The sequence below is a fragment of the Geotrypetes seraphini genome, chromosome 6 (assembly GCF_902459505.1).
Source record: "Geotrypetes seraphini chromosome 6, aGeoSer1.1, whole genome shotgun sequence".
In the NCBI taxonomy this organism is placed as follows: domain Eukaryota; kingdom Metazoa; phylum Chordata; class Amphibia; order Gymnophiona; family Dermophiidae; genus Geotrypetes; species Geotrypetes seraphini.
The window spans coordinates 184,367,878-184,390,246 of record NC_047089.1 but is presented as its reverse complement, the minus strand read 5'-3'; the positions used below and the strand labels follow the sequence as shown (position 1 = coordinate 184,390,246).

The 22,369-nt window shown below is 42.7% G+C and overlaps 1 protein-coding gene across 1 annotated transcript in view; it reads left to right on the top strand.

Moving 5' to 3' along the window:
* The window catches only part of PSD4 (pleckstrin and Sec7 domain containing 4), a 144,892-nt gene that overhangs the window by 76,227 nt on the left and 46,296 nt on the right, over window positions 1–22,369 (top strand). The window contains exons 3-4 of the mRNA XM_033949514.1: window positions 15,558–15,639; window positions 21,571–22,072. Of these exons, the coding sequence (XP_033805405.1) occupies window positions 15,558–15,639; window positions 21,571–22,072 (584 nt within the window). The remainder of the gene's footprint in view (window positions 1–15,557; window positions 15,640–21,570; window positions 22,073–22,369) is intronic.

Sequence of the window (22,369 nt, the reverse complement as noted above, 5' to 3'; positions counted from 1 at the left end):
AAATGCCAATAGCTTACCTCAAAACTATATTCTAGAAGCATAGCGTGCGGTAATTTCGTGCGTGCGCTAAAAACACTAGCGCACCATAGTAAAAGGATGCCATACTATCTTCTTGGCTTAAAATTTCTTCCTTTACTATGTTACCTTTTTTTCATCAGTTTGTTGCTCATAGCTTGACTGAGAATATTATTCCTGATTACTTTAAAGTGGCCATTATTCGTCTGACTCTTAAAATACTTCCTTCTGATCTTTCAATTCCTTCAAACTACCATCCCATTTCTACGAGGGGGTGCTGAAAAGTTCTCAGCCCAACCAACCAACTTCCTAAATTCTGAGTGTTATTTTCCACCGTAGCTAAGGGCTCCTTTTACAAAGCTGCGCTAGGGCCTTAACGCACGGAATAGCGTGCGCTAAATTGCCACGCGCGTTAGCCGCTACCGCCTCCTTTTGAGCAGGCAGTAGATTTTCGGCTAGCGCAATCCGGTGCGTGCGCTAAAACCGCTAGCGCGGCTTTGTAAAAGGAGCCCTAAGTGCCAATTTGCAGAAACGAAATTCTATGTTTTGGCATTGTTTCAAAACATTGATTGAACCATATCCATGTCATTCTCTTTTTGGTGGGCTGAGAACTTTTCAGCACCCCCTCATAACCTTCCTTTTTGGCAAAGGTGGTTGAGAATATTATATTCTTCTAACATCAGTCTCATTTGGAATCTGTTCTGTGTCAGTCTGATTTTAGACTGGGATTTTAATACCGAGGCTGTACTAGCCCCTCATTTGAACAAAATCTCTAAATAATTAGATGAGGTTTTCGTTGCACTTCCTGTATCTTTAGACTTCTCTGCTGCCTTTGATGTAGTTGACCACCAACTTCTATATCACCTTGCCTCTATCAGGCTAAAATTCTCAGATGGTTTATCTCCTTTATTTAAGGCCACGTATTTTGAGTATCATTGGCGGATTCACAGTCTGACTCCTATTCCTTCTTTTCTGGAGTCTTTCAGGGATCTTTACTTTCTCCAGTTTTCTTCAATCTCTTTTTGAGTCCCCATGATTTTCTTATTCAATATTCTGGTCTAAGTATATAGTTTTATGCTGATGATATCCTTCTAATCCAGTGTATCGCAAACTGTGTGCCACATCATGCTAGTGTGTCCTGGCAGATTCCAGGTGTGCCGCAAGATGCAAGCGAGGAGGAGAGGTGCTGGCGCAGCGAGAGGCACATCCTGCAGTCAGTCTGCTGTTAGCTGCGCCTCTTCTCACTGGCATCTCTGCTCCTTCTCCTCACCTCTCTTTCTGCAGCACACTTCCTGTCCCCCCCCCCCCCCCGGCAGTAATCGGAGGCTCAGAGTTGGGCTGGAGGACACCCACACATGCGCGGATGTTGACATGATGATGTCATGCATGTTCATGACATCATCACATCGAACATAAGAATTGCCGCTGCTGGGTCAGACCCGGGGTCCATCATACCCAGCAGTCCGCTCCCGCTGCAGCCCTTAGGTCAAAGACCATTGCCCTAACTGAGACTAGCCTTACCTGCGTACTTTGTGGTTCAGCAGGAACTTGTCTAACTTTGTCTTGAATCCCTGGAGGGTGTTTTCCCCCATAACAGCTTCTGGAAGAGCGTTCCAGTTTTCCACCACTCTCTGGGTGAAGAAGAACTTCCTTACGTTTGTACGGAATCTGTCCCCTTTCAACTTTAGAGAGTGCCCTCTCGTTCTCTCTGTTTTGGAGAAGGTGAACAACCTGCCCTTTTCTACTAAGTCTATTCCCTTCAGTGCCTTGAATGTTTCGATCATGTCCCCTCTCAATCTCCTCTGTTCGAGGGAGAAGAGGCCCAGTTTTTCTAATCTTTAGCGGTACGACATTCGTGCATTTCCGGGTGCCCTCCAGCAGAAGCCCCTATGTTAGTGTGCCGCAGCTTAAAAAGTTTGTAACACACTCTTCTAATCTATTATACCACAAATGAGACTCAGACCCTACACATTTGCTCCGTTCTATCAATGACCATTAGACTTATTCTTTCTAATCCGTCTAAGGCCTACTGGGAATAGCAAAAGAGCCTTTTTTGTTTTTTGGCTCCATTTTTATGGAACAACTCACCATTAGATTTACATGCAGGGGTTTCATATAGGAATTTTAAAATTGGTTTAAAAATCAATTTTTTTTTGTCCCAGGCTTTTAACTGATTTGCTGCACCAGATATGCAGCTGGAGGCAGATGGTTAGGGTTACTGAATTTTTCTAGATGAAATCTCAGACGCCTGGTCCCACCCCATTCCGCCCCTGGCCATGCCCTGTTCTGCATCAAGCCCTGCCCTGTTCTTCTCCGCCCTTAAAAGCCTTGGCTCATTATTCCTGACCTCTGGGCTGTGTCCGGGGATCTCCAAGCATGCGCAGATGCATGTGGCATCATCCGCGCATGGTCAGAGACCTTCCACACATGGCCAGAGCTTTCCAAAATCCAGACAACTTCTGGATTTTAGAAAGTCTGCCCGGGCACCCGGACAGTCCTCTAAAATGAGGACATATCCAGGTTTTACCGGACCCTACAGATGGTGAGCCTGCAGTCATTGTTGAAATTTGAGATTGTGTCTAGTGTGTACAATCATGATTGCTACAGTAATTTTGTGAAAGTGTATAGTAGTGATTATTTGCCATAATCTTGGGAAAGTTTGCTTGCTTGTCTATTTGTCTTGGCGTTCTTTTCTGATTTTTATAATTTTTTTGGTTGTATAGTGCTTGATTTATATTGTAAAAAGGGCAATCTTAAAAAATACAATAAACCAAAAACCATAATAAATACTTTCCCCCAGATCCTATATATGGCATCCAAAATTGTGCACTCAAATGTGGGCGTGTTATGTTCTATCAATCAGGTTTTCAATTCCATCTTTACCTATTTAGTTCAAGGTCGGATTGCATTACAAGAGGTTGGGTCACTTACCCAGGAAGTTACAGTTTTGACATGGGCATTCAATAGAGTTGCTAATATAGGTACAAATAAATAGTTCAAGTAGGTCATCGTTGGCTCATCGTTATGTCCCAGGAGTTGCATTAGACAGTTTTAAATTGCGCAACGAGCTGATAAGAACCAGTTATTGCAGTTAATTGGCTCCAGTTACAATTAGCGTTAACATCTTGCTAAGTGCAATTCTATCAACGTGTGTGCAATATTATAGAATTCTGGGATCCACACCTAACTTATGTGCCAGGATTTACACCAGGCTACAGTTGTGGGTAAATCATCGTGCCCATAAGTTTGCGTGGAATATTGAGATCGACAGATCAACATCTTCTGTCAATACCCTCTTTAAAAACTATTAATACAAGGCACACAGACATCCTTTCTGTCACTGCCCCTCAGATATGGAATAACTTATCAGCCCAAATTAGGAAAGAAACAGCGCTCGAAAGATTTAAAAGCTCCCTGAAGAGTTTTCTTTTCAGAGATGCATTTGAGATTGGACATACTTAAACACACCCTTCCAATTTCTCAAGTCGCACTAGTCAAAATATTACAATACTGCAATTTACAACTTAAGCCTCAATTTGGCAGCTTTTTAAACCCTTACACTATTGTTATTAGCCCTCTGTGTTCTTTTTTGTATACATTTGTAGTTCTGTCCCTACTTTCCCTGAGACTCAAGTAAGTTATAGTCGATGTCTATCTTTATATGTTGCTGTCCCCCAATATTTATTATGTAATCTCTTAGAAATTTTAATACGTGTTGTATCAAATTTTTTTTTTAAACATGGAAACTTGGCTTTATGTGCTCTCTAAACGGTGCCCAACTCGGAGCTCGATTTATAAAGAGAAAACAGCCTGGTGCCACCAAGAAACTGCCTTGATCAGGCCATCCCTCCAAAGTCATACCATCTGCAGTGGCGTAGTAAAGAGGGAGGTGCTGACTTGGTAGGGGCGCTGGTACCTCACCTTTTCCCCACTCTTTAGGTGATGGGAGGAATCTCTGAGAAGCATTACCTCTTCAAATCTTGCCAGCAGTGTGTAGGCTGGCCTCATCCCTCCCTCTGATGTCACTTCCTGTTCGCTGGAACAACAAGAGGGGTAGGAAAGCCTGCTTCGTGCCAGTGAAGATCCAAAGAGGTTCAGGGGACACGGCAATGCCAGGGCAGCAGAGAGGTACGGCGATGCTGGGAAAGCAGGAAAAGGCACATCGGGGGGAGCTCACGGTGCAAAAATGTGAGGCGCTTCGTTCTAGGCCCCATCTCACCTCGTTATGTTACTGACCATGTGTTAAGAAAACTGCTGAGGATGGTCACTGCTATATAGCATTTGCAAATCATCATTAAGAGGATACTGTATGCATATGAGAAGATCTGATGAGTGATGTGTGGTATAAAACACAGCACATAATCCTGTTCAAACCATCTGCACAGTAAGGCATGCTAGTAGCAGGATTATATTGTGGAGAGGCAGGGAAAAGGAGGCTTGTAAGGACTGATGGAAAAATGTATGGTGAAAAAGTATAGGCAGATCCTAGAGGAAAACCCTGTTCTGGTCTGCCATATATGGGGTTACCAGATTTCTTATTGAAAAAAAAAAAGGTAATGTGGCCCCACCCCTTTCTGCACCCAGGCCCAACCCCACACAAACCTCGTGTCTTCTTTCCCAAATCTGGGCTGCGTCTGAAGGGCCTCCAAGCATGCACAGATATGACACGATGAGGTCATATGCATCTAAACTTAGGGCCTTCCAAAACCTGGACAAACTGTCAGGTTTTGGAAACCTGTCCTGACACCTGGACAGTCCTCTAAAAAGAGGACATGTCCGGGTTTTTCTGGACCTCTGGCAACCCTAGGGATAGGACCTGGTCCTGAGGAGAAGATTCACCTTTGAGCAGGACAAGGAACCTAAGCACCAGGGCTGTGGAGTCGGAGTCGAGGAGTCGGAATCGGAGGAAATTTCGGGTACCTGGAGTCGGAGTCAGAAGAACAATTTTTGAACTTGGCATACCAATTACGAGCGATTCTTTCAGCTATAGCACCCACTATATACACAGCACAAATGTTGCGAGCAGCTTCTGCGGCCTTAGAATCTTGATTAAAAGCAAAAAGAAGGTGGTGTCGAAAATGCTCATTTCTCTCAACTTGACATTCCATTTTAACGATCTGAAAATTAACCAGTGCTGTGGAGTTGGAGTCGAGGAGTCGGAGTCGGAGGAAATTTTGGATACCTGGAGTCGGAGTCAGAAGTACAAAAAACTGAGGAGTCGAAGTCGGAGTCGGAACATTTATCTACCGACTCCACAGCCCTGCTAAGCACAGAGCAAATGCAACAACGGAGTGACTCAGCAAGAAAGTGAACGTCAGATGGCCTCAGTGAAAGCCTAGACCTGAACCCAGTGGAAAATCTGTGGCAAAGCTCAAAAGACTACAGATTCCCAGCTAACCTGAAAGAGCTTGAGGCATTCTGTCAAGAAGAACAGACAAAACAGTGCACCATCCTGCTGGGCAGAATTCCTAAATGACTCATGACTGTTATTGCTGATAAAGGATATCCAGTAAATACTGAGTGAAGGATTGTGAAAACTTATGCAATCCAGGCTTTTGGTTGCTTATTCTTATTTAAGTTTTTAAATAATTCATAGTTGTTCTTTCACTTTCAAAGTGTAGAGTATGTTGTCTAGATCGGTGAAAGAAACGTCTGCAACAGTGCATTCTGAATTATATTATTTAGGCAGCAGAATGTTAAGGGTGTGAAGACATTTACAAGGCACCCTATTATTAAACAACAGAAAGTTGCAAATAAGAATATTTAAACAGAAGAGAAAGAGACTGCCTTAGTTGTAGCAACATTATATGACAATATAGAGCCAAACCTGCTGCATGACCTACAGAGATGATGTTCTAGAAATGGAAAAAGCTGGTTAGCTAATATGTTTCCCCCCATAATATAATAGCATTTGGTGTGGATTTTAGGGCTGTTCTGATTGACTGATAGTGGGGTCGCATTAGTACCCATTACACTGCCAAAGCCTTGGATGTTAATGCAGAGTCCACACTGCTACCTCTTACCTCTCTACCTCTTCTCATCCCCCTGCCACGGCTTCATTAATTGCTTGCACGTATGCCAACTGACTCTACTATATATTTTTGGACAGCCTGACCCAGTCCTTTGTTTGTTTGTCTTCCTTCATTCGTGGATTTTCCTAAGACTCCCAAACCCTAGAGCCACCCAGGACCTATAGCAGCGGTCTTCTTTAATTTTTAAGTTGGGACCATGTTGTATACAAATGAGCTGAACGAGAGCCAGCAAATATCTTCCTATGCAAGGCCGCAACACTGCTGACCAGTGTATGTCAATGACATCATCCCACCAGCCTGCCTTCAAAATTTGTATATTTCTTCCTTCATGATTGTAGCAGCTTTCCGGGGGTTGTCGTGTCTGAATAGAAAGGTTGGTTCTTTCTACTCCTATGCGGCAAGACCCAGGCTGTCCAGAAAACTGCTACAATCATGACGCCAGCCGTGGAAGCCTAAGAGAACATTCTTCCTTCATATTCGCGGAGGTTAGAGGCAAAGCCAGCCCGTGAATACAAAAAAAATCACAAATACTGTAACTTTTTGCTTTCATATTCGTAGGGTTTGGAGGTATAGCTCTTGCGAATGTCACAAATAATAAACCCAGAGAGGTTGTTATGCCTTGAATTTTGTTTGAAATTCATGTTTGATGTGTAGATGAATTTGCTTATTTTGTATGTTGTTTGTACTACTTTGGTTTAAAGCCGTTAATACATTTTTAAATAAATTCTTGCTGGATGATGTCACACACTTCATACAGTATCTCTGGTGTAGCTGCAGCAAAGCTCAAAGTCGCACACTTCTCTGTTGCTGGCGTTTGCCCAACCACGCTGAAGCAAAGCTCTGAACTTTTCTCTTGGCACCCCAGCAAAACACATACTTCTCCGAAGCTGCCATTTGCCTGATCACGCTGAAAAAAGCGCTGAATTGTTCTCTTGGCTCCCCAGGATGATGTCACTCAGGGGCGGAGTCAGTGAGATGAAAACCGCAAATAATCGAAGTCGCGCGTGCCGAACCTGTGAACTTGTATTGCTCGTATTCTCAAGGAGGTGGGCATTTCCAAATATATTCTCTTCATTTATTGACAAATGCCTTGTCCTTTGAACTTTCCTCTTTCTTCCGTGAACTTGGGTAGAGAGACAGAGCGTAGCAGAAAAAAGTCAAAATGATGGTAAGGGCCATCCCAGGTGCTTCTAGGGACTACCATTGGCCCTTGGGCCTTGCATTGAAGAACACTGACCTAAAGCCACCACAGCTAGTCATGTTTCAGGATCTGTACAATGAATGTGCAAGAAATAAATGTGCAAATTTTGAGTCTCCAGTGCATACAGATTTATCTTACTTCCACCAAAATAGCTAAAGAATTTTTTCAGCTATTGTGCGATTGCACAAGGGCTGTTACAATAGCTGAAAAAATTCTTTAGCTACTTTGGTGGACGTTCTTATTGCTTGCACACCCCTTGAAATATATTTATACTTTGTGCAAATAGAGTTTACAGATTTATCTTATGCAAATCCATTGTAGATTCTGAAAACGCCTTTGATCTATGGGGTACCCAAGAGAGGTTTGGGAAGCCACAAGTTTGAGCATACAGTGGGGAAAGGGCAGGCCTGGATCAGCTATCAGTGGCAAGCTATTGTTGTCTGCCCAATAATACAATTGCAAGGTACATTAAGGGTTGAGTATGCCGTCATTAATACCCTCCTTTCTGGTGACTGGTAGGTGACTTTCTGTGATGGCCTTTGGTATTGGAATGAGGTTTAAATAACTCACACACATAGTCTTGCCTTAACATTTATCAAAAAGCAATGGAGCGAGTTTAAGGAGTATGTAGGAATGAAATTTTTGAAGATGTGGTTTTGTCTAGATGTGGATTTTATTTTCTGGTAATTGATTAGGCCCCCTTTTACTAAGCTGCGGTAGAGGTTTCTCTGGGGGGATAACGCTCCAACATTCAGGAATTCTATGAGTATCAGAGGTTAATTGGCTACAACCCTAAACTAGTGTGATTTTTTCCCCCCCCTAAATAGCAGGTTTCCACCAGAGTTGAGGTAGGGCACATTTCCATCTCCTTTGTTTCGTTTCATTTTTGGGTTTCAGAAGATAACAGTAGATAACTGCCTTAATTTTGACAACATACTGTTTCTGAATGTAGCAATGTAATATTGCAAAGTTTTCTTTTTGTTTCATTAGTCTTTGTTTTGGCTTATTTCCTTTTCTGGATTGGATCCCCCCTGGCCCCTGCTACCCCTAGGAAACGTGAAAGAAAAAAAATATTTTTCTATGATTTGGTATAAAGCTTTCTGTTTCCCTGCACACTTCAATTGTGTTGTGTTCAAAACATCCTTGGAATGTAATTTATAAATTGTTTATCTAAATAAAAGGAAGGCTGTCTCATAAGCTGGATGGGGCGAGGGCTGCAAAGACAAACTGTGTGGGTTTGACCTTGGAAGAAATGGAAGGTTTGCTCTTACTGGTTGTTTTATTTGATTTGAAAGACAACATAACACTCTGAAATGACATACAGAAAAACATATTTCCACTAGATGCAATGCTGAGAAGACAAATGCTCAAAATTTTAATTAAAATCCCCTTTAATTCTTCACTCTCTCTTCTTGAACCTGAAGTTATTACTCACCAACCTTATTAAAGTGCCGTAAATTAACGATACTTAAAACTTGCTTTAAAGTTTGGAAACTTCAGAGTAATTATAGATCAAACAAACCCACCCATACAAGCTGATAATAATTCCACCGGAATCAGCAGTGGTTTTTGAGGATTTTGTCAATGTACTTTGCTCTACACCACTGGCCTTCATATCTAGTTGAAAAACAACACAGTCAAGTACAGGTATTTACATATGCAATGACAGTACATCTTTCTCTATGACATATCCTTGCTGGCCTTTCTCTTTATCAATGGACTTCTGTAGCTCCTTCGGTTCCAAACATATGGTGGGTCATGTTATTCAACGTGACTCTCATTCTAGCAGACTGCATGAGGCCATATTTGGCACCAAATTTTTTATAGCGACCTTGTTGACACTCTTACCCAGTACGTCAGGCACTGTCAAGACCTTGTGACCGTCATATTATTTAGAGGAATTGAGCTTAGTTGATTCCAAGATCTTGAGTACTTGTGGATAATGAAGTAACTGTGTAACAATCAGATTCTGGTATTTGGAATCTGGAAGAGAACCTGAGCTACTCTCCTCCTTCAGGGGCTTAGTAAATTAGATGTTTGCCAGATCTTCTAAATCTGTTAGCAATTTGGAAATCATTTTACTGTGTGTTTCAACCTGTTCTCACAATCTATTCCTCAAGCTACTGAATGCAGTGCTGAGAAGATAACAGACAAATTCTCAAAATTTGTTTGATCCCATTAGTAGTCTCCAACTGCATCTTCATCATTTCTCTTCAATTCAAGAGCTTCCCCAACACCAGCACATTAGGCGTGTTCTGATCTTTTTTTGTGCCACCATTTTTTCTAGGCTGGAGGATCAGCTTTACACTATTTTAAGCCCAACATCACCTTAAATTATCTCTCTGACTTATGGGCTTTAGTGCTGGGCATCATGGCTCTAGACCTTGTCTGTTTGGGAGCGATTTATTGAGAGATGCTTTAGATATTTTTTTTCTACATTAATTGTAGCTCCACAGCACCCCTTATAAGTTGATAATTGATAATTGATGATGCCTCATCTTTTATTCAGATGGGCTTATATTCAAATATACAGTATACAGTACATGCTCTAGGGGAAAATGGTGGAAGCACTGATAAAAGACAACATTGATGAGCATTTTGAAAGAAACAAACTTCTGATAACCAGTCAACATGGTTTCTGCAAGGGGAGATCGTGCCTAACGAACTTATTGCACTTCTTCAAGGGAAATAACAAACGGATGGACAGAGGAGACCCCATAGACATCATATATCTAGATTTCCAAAAAGCCTTTGACAAGGTATCCCATGAATGCCTACTTCGGAAACTGAAGAACCATGGGGTGGAAGTAGACGTACATAGATGGATCAGAAACTGGTTGGCGGATAGGAAACAGAGGATAGGAGTGAAGGGCCACTACTCGGACTAGAGGAGGGTCACGAATGGTATTCTGCAGGACTCGGTGCTTGGACCGCTGCTATTTAATATATTTATAAATGATCTAGAAACAGGGACGAAGTGTGAGATAATAAAATTCACGAATGACACCAAACTATTTAGTGGAGCTTGGACTAAAGAGGACTGCGAAGAATTGCAAAGGGACTTGAACAAACTAGGAGAATGGGCGACGAGATGGCAGATGAAGTTCAACATTGAGAAATGTAAAGTACTACATGTGGGAAGCAGAAATCCGAGGCACAGCTATACGATGGGAGGGATGTTATTGAAGGAGAGTACTCAAGAAAGGGACTTGGGGGTAATGGTGGACATGACAATGAAGCTGACAGCACAGTGCGCAGAGGCCACCAAGAGAGCGAATAGAATGCTAGGTATAATCAAGAAGGGTATTACTACCAGAACGAAAGAAGTTATCCTGCCGTTGTATCGGGCAATGGTGCGTCCGCATCTGGAGTACTGCGTCCAATATTGGTCGCCGTACCGTAAGAAGGATATGGCGATACTCGAGAGGGTTCAGAGGAGAGCGACACGCCTGATAAAAGGTATGGAAAACCTTTCATACGCTGAGAGATTGGAGAAAATGGGACTCTCTTCCCTGGAGAAGAGGAGACTTAGAGGGGATATGAGAGAGACTTACAAGATCATGAAGGGCATAGAGAGAGTGGAGAGGGACAGATTCTTCAAACTTTTGAAAAATAAAAGAACGAGGGCATTCGGAAAAGTTGAAAGGGGACAGATTCAAAACGAATGCTAGGAAGTTTTTCTTCACTCAACGTGTGGTGGACACCTGGAATGCGCTTTCAGAGGACGTAATAGAGCAGAGTACAGTACTGGTGTTCAAGAAAGGATTGGACAATTTCCTGTTGGAAAAGGGGATAGAGGGGTATAGATAGAGGATTACTGCACAGGTCCTGGACCTGTTGGGCCGCCGCGTGAGCGGACTGCTGGGCACGATGGACCTCAGGTCTGACCCAGCGGAGGCATTGCTTATGTTCTTATGTTGAAAAAAATGTCACATGGCTGTGAATTCTAATCTCCATGCCTCCTTTGTTATTAGTCCTAAACAGCTAATCAGGAAGCAGTCCATGTTTCAGTTTGTTTTATTAGGATTTCAGTATGTCTGCCTAACATACAGGAGATGCAGGGGAATAGCTATCATTGCGCAAACCTGTCAAAATGCCCAGAGCTGCCAAGTGATACAGGCCACATGCAGCTAAACCCTCCCTTCCATGCTCTGAGGTCCAGTACGTCCCCGGCGGACAGGTAAGTACTTAAGAACGTGGTTACGGCTTCATTTGATTTCACTGAGCAGTATTTTCAGTAGCATAGAGTCCTACAGCAGATTCAGGAATGATGCATGGTAGGAACAGTTGGCCCTTTTGTCAGCTGGGAGCAGAGGTAAGCAGCAAGAATCTTAAAATCTACAAGTTCCGAATCACATACAAATCCGACTTAAGAACAGCTTTAAAAACGTAACTCGTTCTTAACCTGGGGTCTTCCTGTATTTTGTAAATTATGTTTTTCTAGTCACTATAATGTGTGTAAAATTGTCTTGTCAGTAAAGTTCTCCCTCACTCTGCCTGCTGCTAACTGCTAAAAGACTGGCATTGACAGGAAGGATTGGAGTAGGCTAGTGCTGTTAGTGTGAAAAATCCTCGGTCTTTAACAAGTTATTTGTCACTTTATACTTATGATAGTTTGTGGATTTTATTGGAGTGAAGGAAAGATGGTAGCAAAAGGTTTCAAGTTCATCTGCAGGCATAGATTTGAAACAGCAGCTGCAGGAAAGGAAAAAAAATTCCCCAAAAGAACATGTACAAGCAGAAACCCCATAAACATGACCGCACAGCTGTGGGGCGTTTGCTCTGATGGGCTAATTTTAGGATTTGGACATGAGGCGTGCATGGGATTTCTGCTTACATGAGATTTTCTGTGGGATTGGTTTTTTAATTTCCTGTAGCTGAAGAAATAAAGATCAGTAAATCTGCCTGTTGGTGTAGTTTTGATTTTTGGCCTAACCATCTATTTCTGACAAGTTTATGAGAGTTAATTGCAAAAATTAGATAGATGGGAAGATTTGTAAAAGTACTATAAGTAAATCACAAGTTGAATTGCTATTGTAATGCCTTGTCTAACTTGGTGGTTTGGTGGCATTGCTGGGCAAAGTTATGCAGAGGGGCTTGCAATCAGTTTCTGGCTTGAGGCTTCCATTCCTTTAGTTAGGTAGAACTGGTGGTGCTGCAGAGGCTTGGGGGTCATATAATCATTCTACAACAGTGACACCTGGTGGCCAGGTTTGGGGCCAAGAACTGCATGGTTCTAGAAAATGGTCTAAGTGACTAAGCTAGGTAAGTTGGGAAGGGATATAAAATGAAAAATAATTCTCCTGGTTCTAATTTAGCAAAACAGGATGAAAGAGCCTGGGCAAACAAAACCGATGTCTTTTTTTCAAAGCCGTGAAGAGGGGCAAGAAGAAAGAAAACTGACCTCAGGAGGACTGTCTGGTAATGGATGAGAAAACCCATGTCTTTAAGTCGTTTTATTAACACATTTATTAACCACCCAGCTAGCACACGACCATTCTGTGCAATGTGCAAATAACAGACATAATTTATAAACACAAAGTGGGACAATAAATCTTTTTAATTTCTTTCTACATTCAATAAAAGACTCTATCCTTAAATAATACAAGGATTAGGAGTCTGGATAAGGTTCAGTATAAATAGTTTCCGAAAACATTTTGCTTCAGATTCAGCCCCTAACATTCTCAGACAGTGCATTCCATTATGAACTAGAATAAAAGCTGCAAAAAGGGTCATATAAAGAGACCAAGGTGGTTAGATACCCTCTCTCAAAACTTTAAATACCAGCAGGCATACCTTAAATTGAACTATTTGATTCACGAGCATCCAGTTCAGAATATTGAAGAAGGGGGTAATGTGCTCATGAAGCTTACAACTACTCAACAACGGACTTGAGAAAATACAGTGACCAGGAAATCTCAATAACTTTGTATTATATAGCAGGCCCAGTCCCCCTTTGGGAATCTATTTGACTAAGGTTGCTTTTTGGAGTTTTCTTTCGAGGTATTATCTTGGACAAGAGTAGTAGGAACTGAGGTTGGTATGGTCTGTGTCTCACAAATGGCAAATGACTGAAAGAAGATTAGCCTAATACAGTATGGGGGAACTGAGGCAGATGCCAGAAAGACTTGTACTGTCTGTGTTCCGCAAATGGCAAAAGACAAATAAGCTTTGGCAACTCAAGTGTCTTAAATCATACTACCAGTGGGGGCACTGTGCAGCTCAGAGGGGAGGGGAAGACATCTTGACTGTTAAGCTGCCTGAATACTGTCAGCAATACTTGAAGTCTTGGTTATAATCATGTATCATCCCCTCATGTTTGGCTGCCTATATGGTTGACATCTTGGAGACTAGCATTTTACCATGAATGATTGGGCCTGAACAGTGGTGAACACAGCTCTGGCTACTTTGTTGAGCAGACTGGATGGATTGTGTGGGTCTTTTTCTGCTATACACAGTATATAAATCATGGTTTAACACCTTAAAAATATTTTATATAAATTATAACAGTGCTCAGACCCGCAACCAACTAATGTGTCCAACTAAAAGTGAACAAAAGTGGATGCCCACCTGTTAGTCTAACAACCTGTGTATATTATCATACTTTACAATTTATCGAAAGAAAGACATATCTGGATAGTCACGGTGGCTAGGTGCGGGTCTCAAACAAAGGCAGCTACTAATGTGTCTCAAGTCAATTAAAGAAAGCTCCGGAAGCTGAATTAATCGAGGTTCCCCCGGCAAGGTCTTTTTTGCAGTCATATACTATGTGTTACTGTGTGAAAAGTAAGCAAATTAAAAAAAAAAAATGCAACTTCCAGCATAAGAGTGACCTAATGTTTCAAAGTCTGAGCATGGTAATTATGAATTTTTAACATTTTGAAGTTCTTCTTTAATATTCTGATTGTAACATAGTGTAAGAAAATTCCTTTAAGTAAACAAAGTAGGCATTTTCGATTGGATGTCTAAGTCTGACTTTGGCTATTTCCTGCAAGATGTCCAAAGTCATAGACTGAGAAACGGCCATTTTCAAAAGTGGCAAAACAGTTTGTGATGTTTTTGTTTTTTGAAAATCGCCTACTTGAATGTCTTGGCCGCCAGGATGTCCAACCTTAGGACGGCCAACTTTGGTCGCCATTTTTGACCACGATACCTCCAAGTTCAAAACGTCTAAATCCAGACCATTTGGACATGGGAGGGTTCAGCATTATAATGGACTTGCCACATAGACATCCCAACAGAGCAGTGGGGCACCTTAGAGGGCACTGCCATGAATATTTAATTCATAAGAAGTACTGTACTGTGCCAGCCCAAAGTTCCATGAAACATTTAAGTTATGTTATCTATCTATCTAAGTATGGAAATGGCAAATGACTTGGAGGGGGAGAGGGCATGGAGTGGACAATGGAGGGGTGTACAGAGGGGTTGGCATCGAGTTTATCTCTGTCAAAAAGTTGGCAATCCTACCTTGTTAGAATCCCTTCCCCTTCTCTTTCCTTTCTGCTATGGTCTCCTGTGAAGGAAGGCCTGGGATTACACCTTTTCTTCTTTGGGGGAGGGGAAGGAGGAGAGTCTGTATCCCCCTATTGGCCCTTCTTCCAGGATTCTTTAAATTTCCTTCCAAACAATAGGAAATACTCACTGGAGGGGGGGGGGTATACACATGTAAGATAATCCTATATTACATCATCTTCCAGGGAACACTCATCTGAAAAGGGAGTCAGAATGCCACTCATTTTGTGCCAAGAGAAGGCACGTTTTGGCACCCTGCTATATTAACAGGTCCTTTTACAAAGGTGTGTGCCAAGTAGCGCATGCAGAGCTGCCCATCTATTTCTATGGGTGGCTCAGCATTTAACATGAGCTGCTCACCTTTGTAAAAAGGTGCCTAAATTAGGTAGTCCAATATTTTTTATTTTTTTAATTCACTTTTCTATACCATTTTCCCAGGGAAGCTCAGAATGGTTTACATGAATTTATTCAGATAGTCAAGCATTTATCCCTGTCTCTCCTGGTAGGCTCACAATCTTTCTAATGTACCTGGGGCAACGGTGGGGGGGGGAGGGGGGAGAATTAAGTAATGTCACAAGGAGCAGCGTGGGTTAAAACCTACAACCGCAGGGTGCTGAGGCTATAGCTTTAACCATTGTACCACACTCTCCCCTTAAAGATATATGAAATTATGTCTTGGTCTGTGCATTCTCATTAGAAGGGAGGTGGTTGTGAGTTGCTTGGAGGATGGATGCTGAATGAAGCCACTTCTGAGAAACCTACATCTGGTCCTTAGTACATCATGTTCTGTTTTTCAGGCATGCCACATTTCTGAAGATCCTCAGACATGGAATGAAGTACCCTTTGGTGAATCACAGCTCATGGACAGCAGTGAGTTAGGTAAGTGACATTTTACGGTTCTCTTCTTACAACTGAATTTAGGGGGAAAAGTGTGTAATTACGTATCTGCAGCACCCCCTTGTGGAAGAAGGGTATTGGTGGATGGAATTTCCCTTTCTTCAAGGAAAAAGCAAAAAAAAAACAACCCTAGAATGAGTATGGACATGGCTAATAGGAGGTATGTCCAAATTTTGTTAACTTTATTCAACTATACATTTAGGGACAGATTCTGTAATTGGGTTCCTAAAAAGATAGACGCCTAAAATTAGGTACCTATTTCATGTCTATCGTGCTTAACTGAAACTTAGTTGCCTAAAATGTAGGCCAGGGTTTTAAAAGCCTACATTAGAGAATCGTGCTTAAGTCCTTCTCTACCCCTAGACACACCTACTTTGGAGTAAGGCGCCATAAGAAAGGTGCCTATCTTATGTAGAATTGTGCCTAAGAAGATAGGTGCCTATCACCCAATTCATTTTATTATTTTTTTTTCAATTATGAGCATATAAAAGCTCATAATTGAAGCCTAACTTAGGCACCTATTTCAATGCCTTTTATAGAATTTCCCTCTTATAGGAATGTTAGCACATGCTATAAGATAACCATTTGGATATTTTGAGGTGTCACTCCCTACACAGTATTATTGCCAGTTAGCTAAGGAACTCATGTCTCTTTCATGGCTTGATACTATTTTTCCTGCAGTACTCTATCTCTCACCTATAGGCAGGTAATCAGCCAAACTGGTTGCTGCTGGAAGTTCCGGGAGAACCTGTGGCACCCGGCTAGTTCTGTCTTCACTGATTTGTCTGTTCCCAGAACTCAACGTCCATGGCTAACTCCATCAATCCTCGAGCTGTAGCCTCACTACCCCTCCACTGTTGGACCTTCCTCTCAACTGAAGAAGTCACTACCCTGCCACCTCTCCACTGCTGGACCTCCTGCCTGGAGGAGTCATTGCTGTACACTTCCCCCTCCCCATTCGCGGTTCCTGCACTCGCGGTTTCATATAATCGCGATTTTTTCTGGGGAGGGGGAAAATAAAAAAAACAGTCTTAATGTAAAAAAAAAAATCCATCTTTATTTCCTCCCTGCCGCCTTCCTGGTCTTACCTGGTGGTCTAGAAGGCTTTCGGGGCAGGAGCGATCTTCCTACGCTCCTGCCCCGTGCAGATCGCTATGAGGAAATGGCTTCTGGGAGTTCCCATAGTCTCTCGAGACTACGTCGGGAACTCCCTACAGCCATTTTCTGATGGCGATCTGCACGGGGCAGGAGCATAGGAAGATCGCTCCTGCCCCGAAAGCCCTCTAGACCACCAGGTAAGGCCGGGAAGGCGGCATGGAGGTGGGGGTGGGTCAGAGCCGGATAATCGCGGTTTTTCGACATTCGCGATCCAGCTCTGCCCTTATCTCCCGCGAATGACGAAGGAGAAGTGTACTCTCAGCTGCTCAGGGCCTTTTCTCTTTGTGAATTAAACTGTTAACAATTCCAGCTAATAGAGCTTTGTGGACTGCAGTTCAGTTTCCCCAGGCTGAGACCCACCCACTTTCAGCAACAAGTGACTGCTCCTAGATGACATCACAGCCTGGATGTCCCATTCAATAGTTAGCAGACTGAAGTCACCTAGCAATAAGCTGTTTTCCTTTCACAGCAATTCTGTGATGTCCTCTCTTAAAACTCTAGTTATTTCTAATGTTTGTAAAGGTGGTGTGTATTTCACACCATTATTAATAGCACTTTCCATTTCTTTTCAGATTAGCCCAGAACGCTTCCTCCTTAATTCATAACCCTACAGTTTGTAATTTTAATATTTTAAATAAAGTGCCACTGCTAACTGCTTTTACCATAACTACTCTCGCCTTGCTGTTTGCAACTCTATGATCAATTTGATATGTAACCACTTGTAATCTCTGTCTAACTAATGTGAACCGCCTAGAACTCTTCGGGGTATGGCAGTATACAAAAATAAAGTTATTATTATTATTATTATTATTATATTCTCTGGCAATGAATTCCAGAGCTTAATTACACATTGATTGCATTACCCCCCCTACATTTTCAAAACATATTTACCCTCTGCCTCTTTAGAACTGGGTGTAACTGAAGAGATGGGGGTTTATGATATGCTGTGCACAGCCTTGAGATTGGTTAATAAATCCCAATAAATACATAAATATGTTAAGGTTGAGCGGGCAGGACGTGGTTTGGGTTTTCAGTCTTATGTCGGAAATTGCTTTTTTTGCAGTTTTTATTGTGTTTTTATGATTATATGATTCTCATAAACTGCTCTAATACCATGTTCCATAAAGCAGTATAAAAAGGGAACAAATCAGATCAGCATGTGAATGTGATTTGTATACTGCTTATATATCGAAGTGGTTAACAGTGAATGCTGATCAGGTACTCTGGTGTTTCCCTATCTGTCTCAGTGGGCTCACAATCTATCTATGGTACATGGGGCAAAGGAGAGTTAAGTGACTTGCCAGGGTTACAGGGGGCAGCATTGGGATTTAACCCCCAACCTCAGGGTGCTGAGGCAGCAGTTCTAACCACCAGGCCACTTCTCCATTCTGCTGTAGCCATTATGTAACAGCGCCTGTACACATAGCTCTGCCGAGACATATCAGTCCTGAATCAGAAATTTCCTGGGATCGTGGGGTTCAAGTGCTGTAAGTTGTAGTCTCTTGTTAGATGTTGCACTGCACAGAATAGCCTAGGCATCTATTAAGGATCAGAGCAATATTCAGTGCATAGCGGTCATCATTTTTAAAAATGCTAGCCACCGCATGCTTTTTATACCCAGCTTTTAAGGGCTGAACCTTACCCATATACCCACACAGAATATGCAGTGTACTGTTGTCACCAAGACTTATCCCACTTACTACTTATGGGGAATTTAGGAAACACCTAAAAACATATCTGTTCCTGAAGTACTTAGGTACCATATTTTCACGCATATAACGCGCGCGTTATACACGATTTTTACAAACCGTGCATAACCATGCGCGTTATACGTGTGAGCGCGTTGTACACATGTTTTTTTTTCATTCGAATCCGGCATTCCCCCTGCGAACCGGCATCCTCCCCCCCCGTTCGCGTCACCCGCCCCTCCCCCGCGATCCTACATCCCCCCCAGCACCTCAAAGACAACTCATACCCGATTGGGCACCGGCACCAGCACCAATGCACAGGATATGCCAGTGACCTAATGTTTCAAAGTCTGAGCATGGGAATATTTTCAATCACCACAATTGGAGGGGTGAGGGAATCACTTTGCAAATTGACAAATTCAGCACTATGTAGCTTCCTTACCGGTACAGGGACTGAGGGTTATTGGGGGGAGAAATTACATCAATTTTTTGATGGAGAACACTGGATCCAAAGGATTATGCCCAGTAGCAGCAGAATTGGGGTATAGAATTAGGGATACCTGAATTAGATTTGACAGGTTTACTCAAAAGGATTCCTGAGATATCTATGTGCTGAATTGAAAAAATGTCAATGTAAAACTGTGCACAGGGCGTACTTTATACAAGATCAGCTGAGTAAATCAGGGAGAATAATTTTGCTAACATGTATTAAGTGTAATCTAGGGGGATTAATTCATGGTATCATGTAGTATGGTCTTGTATCAAAATAAAATATTTTTGGAGATCGATTGTTCTGTATTTTGAGTCCTTGTTTGCCCAGTCAATAATATTCTTGCCAGCAGGCTTGCTTTTATTCAGATATGAGTCCTTTCATTTGTCTCATCAAGGACACCTCCTTTTGCTACAAAAAGCGGGAATACTGGGGAAGAAAATTATTTTTAGAACTTGGACATAGTCAGCCTCACCATCTTATTGGGCATGGTGGAATCAATTCCATTCTCTAATGCTGTTAGAACTGAATCATGCCAATTGTCATGCCAAACAATTTGTATCTACATGGGAGGTGTATATTCAATCCTTGTCTCCAAAAGCTCATAACCTTGTTTTGAATGCAATTCAGCTTCATTGACATCATGGAAGAGAGAATCTGGATTGCCTGTACTCATGGCTTTAACAGGAGGGTGGGTTAGTTGGGGGAGGGGGATCTAGTTTGATATTTTAGTATTGGCTAGAGTAACGGATTTGTTATAAGGTCCATGGGAGTATAAGACCACGGCTCCATGCCTTTTTATTGGGCTTAATAGATGGAGATTTATAAGAGATAACAAATAAAAATCCTTACGGAAGCACCCTGTACTGTTTGGGATTTGGGTGGGGAGGAGAGGGTTGGGGTACTTCAGTAAGTTATGATAACAGTAGTGCGACCCCACCTGGAATACTGCATGCAACACTGGTCGCCATACATGAAAAAGGACATAGTACTACTCGAAAGAGTCCAGAGAAGAGCGACAAAAATGGTTAAGGGACTGGAGGAGTTGCTGTACAGTGAGAGGCTAGAGAAACTGGGCCTCTTCTCCCTTGAAAAGAGGAGAAGAGGCCCAGATAATGAAGGTAATAGAGTTAATAGAGAAAGAGAGATTGTTCACCCTCTCCAAGGTGGAGAGAACGAGAGGGCACTCTCTAAAGTTAAAAGGGGATAGATTCCATACAAACTTAAGGAAGTTCTTCTTCACCCAGAGAGTGTTAGAAATCTGGAACGCTCTTCCAGAGTCTGTTATAGGGGAAAGCACCCTCCAGGGATTCAAGACAAGGTTAGACAAGTTCCTGCTGAACCAGAACGTATGCAGGTAAGGCTAGACTCAAATAGGGCACTGGTCTTTGACATAAGGGCCGCCGCATGGACACGATGGACCACTGGTCTGATCCAGCAGCGGCAATTCTTATGTTTGTGAGTACAATAGTTTTGAGATGGAAATTGAAGAAAACAATAGAGTCTCAGTTAACTGGGACTCTCACACAACCAGCAAAAAAAAAAAATCGCTGGTGGAAAAAAATGTCCTCCAAAGTACCGGCGGCATCAGTCCTGAGCTGCAAACCTCCCTCCCTCCCTGAATCCCTGAAAAGCTACAAGTGGTGGCAGTCTTGAGCTGTGAACCCCACCTCCCTCCCATCCGACCTGAAGCACCAGAGCGGCAGCATCCTGAGCCGCAAATCCTCTCTCCCTCAAGCCCCCAAGCAACTATGTACCCCCCTCCCTCCCACCTCGAAGCACCAGTGCAGCAGTGATCTTGAGCTGCAAAGCCCTCCTCCCTCCCTCAAGCCCCGAAGTGGCAGAATCAGGCGGTAGTCCTGAGCCGTGAACTCCATCGCACTCTCTCTCTTCCTTACCTGAAGCGCAACGGTCAGCAGAAGGCTGCCTCAAAACAGGCTGCTCGTGGCCAGCCCTTGCAAGGCCTTTCCTCTGACATGTCAGAAGTGATGCATCAGAGGAAAGGTCCTGCCAGGGCTGGCTGCGAGCAGCCTGTTTTGAGGCTGCCTCCTGCTGACTGCTGCGCTCTTGGTAAGGAAGAGAAAGAAGGAGGGAGGAAGAGAAGGGGGTCACGGCTCAGGACTAGCGCCTGCTTCTACCACTTCAGGGCTTAAGGGAGGAAGGAGGGCTTTGCGGCTCAGGACCACTACCATGCTGGTGCTTTGGGGTGGGAGGGAGGGGAGGGGGAAATTAAGTGTGTGTTAGACAACGTTTCTTAACACACTCTCAATTAACCAGAAAAACAGTTATCTGGTATCCACCAATCCATGTGGGGGCCGGATAATTGAGATTCTACTGTACTTAGAATATTATTCTTTTTTAATATTCTGTACTTTTGGAATTTATAATAAAAAGATTTACACATAAGATGTTTTAATGTGGATTTTGTGGACGTTGAAAGTAGCACACTATACCATTGTTATTTGACTATGTTTACTATAGTAACCTATTGTCTATGCCTTGGATGGATTTATTCAAAAAGATGGTAAATACATCCTAATAAATAAATATTTTAATCTGTCTTTTTCCTCTTCCCAGTTCAAAAAGAGTCTGAATCCTCAGCAGATAATGGCCTCCTTTTCTCAGAGACAAACATGTCCTTGGTGACAGCCTTGTTGTTAGAAGAAGACTATAGTAGTAATTCTCCCTCAGAAAGTAGTCCAACTCTTCTGGGAGAGATGAACATCATTACCTCACTAATTCCAGAAATCCAGACCCTCATTAAAACTGAATATATCCCATGGGAAGTACCAAACTGTGAAACAGGATCTTGCTGTCTAGAAACTGCATCCCCTACATGTTTCATTGACTGTGAAGGAGGGAGAGAAGCTGATGCCTCCTCTTGTTTGGAGGAGGAAGAGGAAGAAGAGTTGGAGGAGGAGATGCAAGGAAGAGCTAACTTAACCTCCACAGAAGATGTTAATCTGGAGAAGAGCGGAACAGAGACTGCAGACAGTGAAGAAGACCCAACAGATGCACTGATCCTGCATCTTGAGACAGGAACCAGTTCATCGGATGATCATTCTAGACTCTCAGAAAGGTAAGCAAGCAATTTTCTTCTGCATTGTACTGCCAGCTCAACCAGCATGAAGGGGACGACAGAGTTATTTACCTAACTCATACACTTAAAAGCCAAAACTCTTGACAGTGGATCAGAACCACAAGGCCCACCTTGTCTGCCCTGTGTATTCTGTTATAAAGCCACATATCTCAGCTGATCTCTCTACCTTTCACTTTGACTAAAGGTATCTGGGACACCTGGGTGTGGTTGGGTGAGACCAGGAAGGGTAGGCTGGGTCAGATGGATGGGGTATGACAGCGTGGGGGTACATTAGAT